Here is a 12,367-nt window from a genome sequence, read left to right as displayed (position 1 = left end):
CTGTAAGTCGCTTTGGATAAAAGCGTCTGCTAAATGCATAAATTATTATTATTATTAAATTACATACATGAACAACAATATCACATTAAACCGTTTTTTTTAAATATATGGTTTAGATTTGTGTTTTATTATTATTATTATTATTATTTTATTTTTTTTACATTTTGAACATTAAACTTGAGGATACACATTTATTTTCACTTAAATGTCCTTCTAAGCACTGTGCCTTTATCTTCCAGGAGACACGGCACAACCTGACGGTAAATCTGACCACTTTGAGAGTGTGGTGCTATGCCTGTTCCAAGGAGGTTTTCCTGGAAAGAAAACTGGGTCCACACTCACAGTTGCCCAGCACTGCGAAGCCCATCTCCCCAGTACAGACCCCTAGCCCGGTCAGAACTCTTATGCAACTTTCTGTGAATGCAAAGCAAAGTTTAGAAGTTTGGTTGTGCTTAGATAAAATCCTCCTTTATATTTACAACATCGTCTTTGCAATGTAAACATGACTATAAATATTTGCGAAGAATACAAGACCGATCACAGTCTCAGTATGCAAATAGATGTAAGACAAAAGACCAATAACTATTCAGTATGTACATTTTAAAATGTCATCATTTTTGTCAGTTATATTTTGAATGCTGAACATTCTATCAGTGGTGATGGAATTTTGTTTTAATTCAATTTAATTAAAGTCTTCTAATGATTGATTTAGAGATTGCAGATTTTCTGAACGTTGTTTAGGGGCACACAACTGCACTTTTTTGCTTGCTTTGCAAAAGGTGTGCTGTTGCTGATCTTCTTCCATTGTCTTTCTGGTTCTCAGGACCTCAAAGCTCCTGGGAGCCCCACCTCCCTGAGAGTTCCTCCAGCGGGAGCCTGTGATGACCTGGACATGGAGACTGAGGAGGAGGATGAACTGAGGACGAGAGGTCCTTCATCTCTCATGTCTGGTGTTCTGTGGATTTGCTCTGCATTCTACACTGTTAGTCTGATCTTCGTCATCTGTTCCTCCTCACAGGCCTGACTGGACTGAAGAACATTGGCAATACCTGCTACATGAACGCAGCTCTCCAGGCACTTTCCAACTGGTAAGAACCCTAATAATCAGTAATGTTTTTATCTCAGTGCCCTAATTGTTCTTTTTCAGTCTGGTTTTGCTCTAGTTTAATCTAGCTCTACCTTTCTGGTTTATCTTGTAGTCCTCCATTGACACAGTTTTTCCTGGACTGTGGTGGTCTGGTGAAGACCGACAAGAAGCCAGCGCTATGCAAGAGCTATCAGAAACTCATCACAGACCTGTGGCACAAAAACAGGTACATTCCTCTCTTGCCATTTCCTATTTCAGTGTAATTTTTCAGGTATTTTTTCCCTCAAGAAGCTAGTTTCATTATAGCTTTCTTTTCTCTTGTTTTGTGTGATTGCAGGAATTCCTATGTTGTTCCTACAAATCTGTTCCAGGGCATTAAGGCTGTAAACCCAATGTTTCGTGGTTATTCCCAACAGGTATGTTTTCATAAATTCATTTGTTTAAAACATTAGGGATGCACCAATATTGAAAGTATGGCTTAAAATGTATTTTATTATTACTATTTTTTTTTAAATCAAATAAATGCAGCTTTGTTGAGTATAACAGTCTTCTTTCAAAAAAAGAATAAAATAAACTTGACTCCAAACTTTTGAACGTTATTGTATTTTAAAATATTGATGCCGTTTTGTGTAAATCTGAAATAAAACACTAAAAACTAAAATCAGTCACTTTAAATGCTACAAGTGACTTTGGGCATCACATCATTATAATGTACAGTAAAAAAATACATTTATGTTGAGGTTTGCTGAAGATTACATTTTCCAGTGTCATTCAATTATTCATGATTTTATGGATTAGATGATGGCAATTGGTAATCTGAATGTAAAAATAAGAGAAATGTTCATCCATCTTGTAATATTCAATATCGTCTGACATGTACTTAGTATTGAATATTATTATTAAAAATTTTATAAATGATTAAAGTGTTAAAGTTGTTTTAATTTAGTTGACTAAACTCTTAAACTGGTATCCAGAATCATTAAAATGTAAAACACAGAATTAGGGAAAAACATATAATTGATTTCATAGGGCCTTAGAATTATTTTTTTAAAAATTTTTTGTATAGGCTCATCCTGACTAGCCCAACATAGTCAGCCAATTGGTTTATTTAAAACTTGTTTTTTTTTTTTTTGATACTTTGTCCTTTAGCTGCATTTAAGAAAATAAGAAAATCATTTTTATTCTTAATTTTGAAAGATTTTGTTCTCTTGTATAAAGCACAATCTTCAGAGTCTCTCTAGATGTTTGATCACTTTCAACCAGTGGAATACATCCATTGTCATGCCTGGCTGGAGAGGAAGGCCGTTTGGAGAATTAGCGTTGACATGAATGGGCCATCATAGGCTGTTCAGAGACTGTATGAAACATTAAGCTCATTTTCAGGCTCACTTTCATGAAGCCCAGATAGACTGTGGACTCCTGTAGAGGGGACATTCAGTCAAAGTCAATGAATGCCTTGTTTTAAAGTCATTCCCTCTACTAAGTATAAAGATAAATGGGCATTGTTTAATACCATCATTTGAATACAGCAAGGAAAACTTTTGTCCTTGTACTGCATTGACATAATACAGCGATGACCTTCTGGTCTAATGTGCTGTGTCCTGTTGTTGGAAACTTGTTTGCCTACCAGGATTCTTAATACCAGGATGTTAGAATGCCAGTTGGCCATGTTGCCATGTGGATGAGCCAGTAATGGCTGAAGTTCTCAGGGCTCGCAAAATTTAAAAATACCTGGTAGCCCTTCAAGCAGGCATTCTTCAGATTTTGGTAGCCCAAAATGAATTTAATTAGACCGAATAAAAAAGACATTGGCTGAAGTTCACTGTGGACAAATCAGCATTATCGAAAACTACAATGATTGTATTTTTTCTTCAAATAGGATGTCAAGAGAGTAGGGGTGCAACAGATCACAAAATTCACGGTTCGGATCATATTCCGAATTTTGAGTCACAGACCTGATCACTTTTCGGATAAGCAAAAAAAAACAACAACAACTACAACAACAAAAAGGTTCTTTATTATTTAGGGAACACTTTAAGTACTCCTTCAATACCACAGCAAAAACTAGTAATGTAATTAATAAAGGTCAAACATTTTTAAAGACAACTGAACCGTCAGTAATAAAATAAACAAATTACAAGCATAGCCAAAGTTACGAATAAACTAAGAACTAACATTAGTTTTCAGGCACAGAAATGTAATAATTATGTGTAAAATAACACTGCATAGTGTTCACTGTATAAATTAAATATAGATTAATCTTTGTTAAATATGTGTTTTGTTGTTTGATTAACATTAAGGACACAGCAGGTATTTATAGGCTGCTGTCCCTTTAAGATCGAATGCGCGGATCCAATATAATACACATGCGATTTCTTCAATCAATCAATTAGATTAATTGCTTTCATTGACGGTAACCTTGTATTATAATAAATGATAACCATTTATTTCTTTCACCTTCATTTTTATGTAGTGCGTTATACAATGCAGATTGTGTCAAAGCAGCTTTACGGTGTTAAACAGAAGAAATGTGTGCTGATAATGCAAGAGGACAATAGAAAACAATCAGTTTATCAATTAAAGCACAAATAGATGCAATAGTTCAAAGGTAAAAATGAAATGAACCATGCTTTAAGTTTTTCAGGTAGGTCTAACTGTATTCCAGTTAAGGATGCACTGATCAGGATTTTTCATGACCGATTCCCATAACTAAGTTAACCGTGTTAAACTGACAGCCCTAATATATATATATAATATATATATTTTTTTTTATTATTATTTGTTTATTTTGCTCTGTTACTGGCCAAACTGACCTTAAACAAACAAAAAATATCCGCAATATGAAGCAGGTGCACAAAACAAAACCGAAGGGGGGCTGAATGAAAATGCAAATTCACTCTTTTTGACAGCAGGTGGCACTAATAGAACAGCTGCAATATAGCATTTCCTTGGTTATTGCTGTTCACATGCAGCGCTGAGCTTATTTAACACTCTTTTAATATATATTTTACGGAAGTAAGAGGAAAAGAAAATGCCATCGAAACTTTTCTGAAGTTCTCCTTAGAAATACATTCATATTAACCCTCACTCCAATTCAATATTTATGGTATTCCTCCAGTACTTTGAGCATCGCAATGAATTTGTTCTGTCTGGTACAGTATTTTCTCTGCTTGCGTGACTATCCTCTCCTCCACGTGTCCGTCTTCAGTGCATCTCGTCTCTGGCCTCTGTTAACATCCTGTTTACAGACTTAATATAATATAATTAAATGTATACTTTGAATACATTTGCATCAGAGGAAAATGTATAAATGTGTGTGTAAATATATGAATATAAAAGGAAAATGTATGAATGTGTGAATAAAAATATGACTATGAAAGTAAAAATGTATAAATGTGTCCGTTAATATATGTAAACATGAGAGCAAAATGGATGAATGTGTGCGTTAAATATGTGACTATGAGAGCAAAAATGCATGAATGTGTTTGTTAAAATATGTGACTATGAGAGCAAAAATGTATGAATGTGAAAAGAGAATGTAAGTGTGTGTGAGCGCCAGAATGAATTATGGCTTGTATGGCCCTTCATAGAGTTCTCTTTCGCCTCTTCATGTGCTTGAATGGTTTAAATGCTTGAATGTTTAAATCGGCAAGACTCAGAAACATGTAACGTGCAAATGATCAACTACGATCCGTTTCACCCCTACAAGTGAGTGAACAACGCGAATCAAGGAAGGATTTTTATATCACTTCAAGACAGCCCGTCCGGCAGGGAGGTGATACATTTTGGTAGCCCGACTGGGAAGACACAATAGCCTCGGGACGTCCGGCTAGCAATTTTGAACGTCGTTCCGATAAGGTTCAGCTGCTCCTATGGTGATGGGGTCCCTGGCTAATCTGCAGTATACATCGTGAGCCTCCATGCACGTTACATTCTTTTGATAATGCCTAGAAACATTTGGCCAAAAAGTGTGTGATTGTCAGTGTGTCAGGTTCTGACCACAGAGTTTAATGGACAAGTCAACAAGACAAATGTAATTCAAAGGCAAAGTTCACCTAAAAAAATAAAATACTGTCATCATTTTCTGACCGGTGTATATGTTCTCTTATCTTACGCCCGTGAATTAAGAATTCGCTCCCAAAACTTAATAATTTGTTCCATCATTTGAATTAAATTGTGGTTTTAAGATAAAACACGGGAACAAATTTAAAAAATGGTGCCACAAATAAATAAATAATCGGAATGTATTAGTGGCCACTATATCTATTTTGTCAAACATGTAATTTGCGGGGCATCATAAAATAATGTGTTCCAGGAGCTAGAAATGTTTGATATTGTGTGATGGTGCATCCACACCACTAGGTGGCAGTGTAAGTCCAAGATACTGCAATATTGTCCAGCACAGCATAAACATTACCTTTAAAGTGTAACTTTTAGGCCCCTTCACACCAAGAACAATACAGATATCTTTACAGTTATCTTTTTAGTAAAGTTTGTCTGCGCTTTAAATGCTGAAGCTCTTTAAAGTCAAGTGGATTCTGATTGAATCAATCGTTTTATCGTTCAGCTGGAAAAAAGTAATTCTGAAAGTGATTCCAATTATATTGTTTCTCTGTGTCTTTACTGCTATAGCTGTGGTGTGAACTTTGTTTTGGTCCTTGGAGAGTTTATTAAACATTCTTAATTGTTTGTATTTTGCAAAACTTTAATTAAAATCTGTCTCTGTCCTAAGGACTCTCAAGAATTCCTGCGTTGTCTGATGGACCAACTCCACGAGGAGCTCAAGGAGCCCATTCCTGAACCTGAGGACCCAAACCAGGCTGTGGCCATGGATGACAGTCCCGACGAGGACAACCACAGCCAATCAGACGACTTCCAGACCTGCGAGTCTTGCGGCTGCAGCGATCGTGCTGATAGTGAAGGCCCCAGAGTCCCAGAAGACATTAATGAAGCTGAAATGCTGATTTCAGAGCAGAACCAAAACAACCGAGATTGGCAGAAAGAGAAGAATCTCATCAACAACCTGTACCGTGCCGGTTCCCATGGCGACCTGGATAAAGACGTGGACACCACCCATGAGTCGAGGCCAATCATCAGCAGCCAAGGAGCCATTAAAACTCAGGGCCGACATTCTGGTAAATGCAAGGCTGTTACTTCTATGCAACATGTAAACGAACAGCCTTACAGTCTCCAATAAACTCACAGTGAAGTTTTTTTTTTTTTTTTTGCTCAGAGGTAAAAGGTTTGGTATACTGTGTGAATATTCTGAAGGCATTTGATCTCATGGATATGGTTATGTTTGCACCAGCTCTGCAATTCTGCAATTCCAGTGTTTTCATGTTTTTACTCATGTTTATCCTTGACCGGAAGCTTGCACTTGCAAGCTGTTTCAAACCACTGAACTGAACTACAAAAGACCCTAATTTTGGCCCGATTTTGTTTAAAATGACATCACACATGTTCGTTCTTCAATTTTGCTTGAAGGATATCGGGGCCTTAGTTGAAATCCATTGTGGGCAGTGGTCGTTTTGCTTGCTTTTATTGACTGACTTGTTTGTTTCCACCTTGTTCAGATTCAAACCCTGAAATCCAGGTCAGCAGTACCATCAGACCACAGAGTCCCAGTGGAAATGAGGGTGTCACATCTAGACTGTCCAGCAGTCCTCCCAAATCCTCAATGTGGCCAAGCCTGAGCTCTACTCACAAGAAAGGTACAAGAATTTTAGTTGGATTCTCTTTGGGACAGTTTGTACTAGTTGAAATGAATGACTAGTTGAAATGAAAATTCTGAACTGTACTTGGCTGAAAACTAAAAATAAATATTATTTAATGATCAGTTAATTAATTTTATTTGATATTCAACACTCCAAATAAAAATTGAGTTGTACAAACATTTAAATTGGACATAAGGCAGTTTGGTCACACTTTAGTTTAGGGACCAATTCTCACTATTAACTACTATTTAAACTTCTGCCTCAATAAACTCCTAATTTGCTGCTCATTAATAGTTAGTAAGGTAGTTGTTAAGTTTAGGTATGGGGTAGGATTAAAGGCCGGCACACACCAAGCCAACTTCAAATAACTAGCTGCGACGAAAGCCGACGGTGTTGTCGCCTCACGTCGGCAGCGTCGGACCAAAAAGCTGCACTCGAACATACCGCACAGACTGCAGTCGACGGCAAACTAACACATGAAAGGAATTAACTGTCTATATCAGCAGCTCTCAATAATATATATTCGTCATTCAAAATGAGAAACCGAAACAAAGATATACGAGATAAACGCAGATATACGAAACGTAAACAAAGCAGCGCTTGCTTACCATTTTGAATATAAGTAACGTTGATAACTTTAATACGTGCTTGTTTTCATCACTTTCGCTTTAATTCTCGGGCACTGACTCGTTCGCTAAACTGAACATCCAATCAGAGCTTTCACTCGCGCCAACAGTCCCGACGGCCCCGACGCCAATTCAACATGTTGAATTGGGCAAACTGCTGCCGACGTGAGCCCGACGAGAGCCAACGAGTGGAACACACCAAATAAACTAGCCCGACCGTCGCTCGCCGTCGGCCCGATGTTGGCCAATGGCCGACCGTCGGCTTGGCGTGTCCCGGCCTTAACTTAATTAAGCGGCTCATGTTGTTATGAAAACATTCGCGTATTAGAATGATTGGGAAAGACCACGTAATATTTAAACAGCCTTCTGTCTGTACCGCCTTCATTTAGGTGCTTGTTTCATCACTTTCGTTTAATTCTCGGGCACTGACTCGTTCGCTAAACTGAACATCCAATCATAGCTTTCACTCCCGCCAACAGTCCCGACGGCCCCGACGCCAATTCAACATGTTGAATTGGGCAAACGGCTACCTGTTTTTTTTTTTTTTTATGGTATATCAAAAAGTGTATATTTTTTAAATGTGATTTGTTGGTACATTTTACCAGTTTTTACCATACTTTCAAAACAAAAATTAAAATAGGAAAAATATGCAATATGAAAATAATTGAAGACAAATGTGTTTTACTGAGAAAAAACAAGATTTGGTTTTTAAAAAGCCTTTTTCCAAAAGGTACATCTGGAAAAAGGGGGGTCGTCTTATAATCAGGGTCGTCTTATGTTCGGGCCAATACGGTAGTTAATAGTGAGAACTGGTCCCTAAACTAAAGTGTTACCGGCAGTCTTTATGTCAGCTTTTTAATAACAGCATTAGGTTTCTACTACAGTCTGTTGTTGAAATATAAACATTTAAATGGTGGCTGCAATAAAAACTTGTTTCCATGACATATTATTAAATCATATATTAAATAATGCAACAAGAAGACAGGTTAAGTAAAATATAATGAATATGTAATAAAATCCACATATTTAGCTAAATGTTCCTCAGGAATTATTGTTTTCTAGTTGACTATTGAGTTTATGGACTTTGAATGGCTTAAGAGGCAAATGTAACGTTACGTGACAGTTTGCAAGCTGTTTTATTAACATCTTTCTGCATTTGAAACACTGACTGAGTGATTACATGAGACACAATACATTTCAGTAAGTCGTACTCACCTTCTGATGTTCATTCATGTTTATTTCATGCTGTAACTACTAAAGAGGAAGAGATGATCGGTTCATGGGCTGCTTCAATTGAGGCACTACAGCGATCTGTCATGATGACACATTAAAGAGCTTTCCAAAACTATTTGCGGTTGCCGAAATTTCAGTGCATCACTAGTATTAATTTAATTGTTGTGAACATGACCTGAACTGAAACAGATTTGGCATTGATTCTAAATGGTTGTGATGTGTTGACAGTACCCTCGTTCACCCCACCAAAGAGTAAGCGGCAGAGGAAATATCGCAGCATCATCTCTGAAGTGTTCGACGGCACCATTGTCAGCTCAGTTCAGTGCCTGACCTGTGACAGGGTGAGTGATCTGTGTGTTCTTCACCCAAACATGCCCCCAGACAACTTCACTTTAATAAACAAAGTGTGAACACAAAGCATTTGATTCTTTAGTTGGCAGAGAACGGTACTTAAAACTGATGGAGGACAGAGTGTGAATATGCTATCATTAAAGCAAATTATTCAGGAGTGAGAGCTCCTGTAAGTATCAAATGAATGCTTCAAATGAATATTAAATGAATATAATATAGTCAAAGGAATATAAAATAAATAAGATCTAATGAATATTGATTTTACTCATACAGTGTAATTTTTACACAGAGTTTTGTTTTGTCACTTTTACTTTTGACTAAATTAGCATATAAATGTTTTTTTTTAACGAATACTTTTATTTATCAAGGAGTAAAGAAATTGATCAGAAGTGGCCATAAAGACATTTAACGTTACAAAAGATTTCAATTTCAAATAAATGCAGTCCTTTTTAACTTTTTGATCATCAAAGAATACTGAAAAACTGTTTTTTTTTTAAACCGTAAGAGATGATGTTTCGTGAGCACCAAATCATTATATTAGAATGGTTTCTGGAGAATCTTGTGAAAACGGGAGGATGCTGAAGATTCATTACATGAATAAATTGCATTTTAAAATGTATTAAAGGCAACAAGGTGATTTGGTTCAAAAAAATTTTTTGTTATGCTGGTTGAAAGTCTCTTCACATCCCGATAGCAATCTTTAAGTTAAGTTGTCTAAATTTATTTATATGTATTTATATCGTCTGTGGAAGGTGTAGGACCATAAAATGTTTGACCAATCATATCCCTCAGGCTGTCTGTTAATGTATGTGTTTGCATACCTCCACACACCCTGTTCGTGCAGATATGATACTTCATCAGCACTTTCCGTTACACTATTGCAGACCTAGCGAGAATGGAAGACATTATTATTGTAATGTAATGCGCTTTGTACTGTAATGTTTTCTCACTGGTGAATGAGACATGAGCTAATCTGATAGCGTTGCATTCAACCCTCCACCAACGCTGACTTTCATCGTGTCGCTGGTCAGCTTCTGCTCTGCCTGTGCATGTTCATGTGTTTTGGAGGAGGCGTGGCTTTGGAGAGTGATTTGCAGGGGGGATGGGATCTTATGCTTTCAAAGCTCGCTTGCTATTGCTAGCCTCTCCAAAATCGCCTACTGTAAAATAGAAACCAGTTATTTTAAATTGTTATTTTAAATATTTCACAATATTGCTGTTTTTACTGTATTTTTGATCAAATAAATGCAGCCTTGGTAAGCAAAATAGACTTAAAAAAAAAAAACATAAAAAAAAAATCTTACAAAGCCAAACACAAGTGTATATTGTATATCATAGAATTTTTTATGATCATGTGCAAAATTATTTGAAATGGTTTGATATCACATTTTTAATGTTTACTTCATTGTCATTGCAGATGCAAGTTCTAATATTATGTTTATGTGGTGGATATAGCTGATTAATCAGATATAAATATGTATAGGGCACATTTCAGTACTAATTAACCCATTGGTTCAAAATGGTTTAGTTAAGTTTAGTGGTGTTCAGCTCTTTTCACTTAGGTAGTTCAATCACAAACATAAGTCATTTTAAATCAACATCGCTTGCATATGAAAAACGATCAGTGATAATAGAAGAAAAGGAACAAAACTTGTCATCATGATGAAAGTTGTGTTACATATGAGCTATTTTGCTGTTGTTTTAATGGCTTTGTTTTAGACAGTATTTGCAGTTACAGATTAACATTTTAAATTAAGCTCCTCTGTTACTTGTCCTTCCTTTCTCAGGTTTCAGTGACTTTGGAGAACTTCCAGGACATCTCTCTGCCCATCCCAGGGAAAGAGGACCTTGCCAAGCTGCACTCTTCCTCCCACCAGACGGCTCTAGTCAAGGCTGGTTCGTGTGGAGAAGCCTACGCCCCTCAAGGCTGGATTGCTTTCGTCATGGAATATATCAAGAGGTATTATGTTGACATTTGTCTTATGTGAGAGTGTACCCTTGTGAAAAAAAAGCACAGTTAAGCATACTTATAAAAAGAGTACTTATTCTGGAAATAAGTGTGAACTGAATGTTTATTGCAAGTAAAGTTAGATTAAATGCAATTAGTTTAACTTAAGAGTGTGTTTTTGAGCCACTTCAGTAGGAATTAAGTACATTTTTAATATAATTTCATGATTAATTTTATTATATTTGAAATATGGTTGAAGTATACAGAATGTATTGACAAGCATTTATGGTAAACTATACTTTAAGTCAATTGTTTGTATGTTAATTTATTTGTAATTACACATTTTCAATATTTAAAATGTAGATTTAAAATGTTAAAGCTTTCATTGTAATATTAAATTACAAACCACAGTTAAAATGTGCTTTACTATGTTAGTATGTACTTTAAAGCATGACAAGGTTATTAAAAAGATTTAAAATGTAATTTAAGTGAAGCTTTTAATTTGAAATTACTACATTTACATTTTTACATTTAGTCATTTAGCAGACGCTTTTATCCAAAGCGACTTACAAATGAGGACAATGGAAGCAATCAAAATCAACAAAAGAGCAATGATTTACAAAAAAAATATACTACAAAAATATATAAAAGTGTACTTAAGTCTGTTAAGAACCAGTCATTAAAGTGTACTGCCCCCAGACAACTTCACTTTAATAAACAAAGTGAACACAAGCATTTGATTCTTTAGTTGGCAGACTCTTTATGTACACTTAAGTGTCTATTTATTTTATTAACATTATATTACTACAAGTACAGTTTGTTTATATATACTTTCATTGTAATATTAAATTACAAACCACAGTTAAAATGTGCTTTACTATGTTAGTATGTACTTTAAAGCATGACAAGGTTATTAAAAATATTTAAAATGTAATTTAAGTGAAGCTTTTAATTTGAAATTACTACATTTACATTTAGTCATTTAGCAGACGCTTTTATCCAAAGCGACTTACAAATGAGGACAATGGAAGCAATCAAAATCAACAAAAGAGCAATGATTTACAAAAAAAATATACTACAAAAATATATAAAAGTGTACTTAAGTCTGTTAAGAACCAGTCATTAAAGTGTACTGCCCCCAGACAACTTCACTTTAATAAACAAAGTGAACACAAGCATTTGATTCTTTAGTTGGCAGACTCTTTATGTACACTTAAGTGTCTATTTATTTTATTAACATTATATTACTACAAGTACAGTTTGTTTATATATATATATATACACACATACATGGGTGACATTTGACTCTTGAGTCGGGGGGGCAAGAAAAAAAAAAATATATATATATATATATTAGGCATGGGCCGGTATGAGATTTTGACGGTATGATAACCTTAAGCAAAAATAT

At 35.6% G+C, this 12,367-nt stretch overlaps 1 protein-coding gene across 1 annotated transcript in view; it reads left to right on the top strand.

Annotated features, from left to right (window-relative positions):
- The window catches only part of LOC107751869 (ubiquitin carboxyl-terminal hydrolase 33-like), a 34,661-nt gene that overhangs the window by 8,018 nt on the left and 14,276 nt on the right, over nucleotides 1–12,367 (top strand). Inside the window, exons 4-12 of the mRNA XM_016567637.1 lie at nucleotides 240–392; nucleotides 824–929; nucleotides 1,019–1,088; nucleotides 1,200–1,313; nucleotides 1,425–1,503; nucleotides 5,820–6,222; nucleotides 6,661–6,798; nucleotides 8,889–9,001; nucleotides 10,799–10,971. Coding sequence (XP_016423123.1) covers nucleotides 240–392; nucleotides 824–929; nucleotides 1,019–1,088; nucleotides 1,200–1,313; nucleotides 1,425–1,503; nucleotides 5,820–6,222; nucleotides 6,661–6,798; nucleotides 8,889–9,001; nucleotides 10,799–10,971 — 1,349 coding nt within the window. The remainder of the gene's footprint in view (nucleotides 1–239; nucleotides 393–823; nucleotides 930–1,018; nucleotides 1,089–1,199; nucleotides 1,314–1,424; nucleotides 1,504–5,819; nucleotides 6,223–6,660; nucleotides 6,799–8,888; nucleotides 9,002–10,798; nucleotides 10,972–12,367) is intronic.

Source organism: Sinocyclocheilus rhinocerous, unplaced genomic scaffold (assembly GCF_001515625.1).
Source record: "Sinocyclocheilus rhinocerous isolate Xijiao unplaced genomic scaffold, SAMN03320098_v1.1 scaffold351, whole genome shotgun sequence".
Lineage (NCBI taxonomy): Eukaryota > Metazoa > Chordata > Actinopteri > Cypriniformes > Cyprinidae > Sinocyclocheilus > Sinocyclocheilus rhinocerous.
The sequence above is the reverse complement of the archived record's forward strand: the minus strand, read 5'-3'. Positions and strand labels throughout refer to the sequence as shown.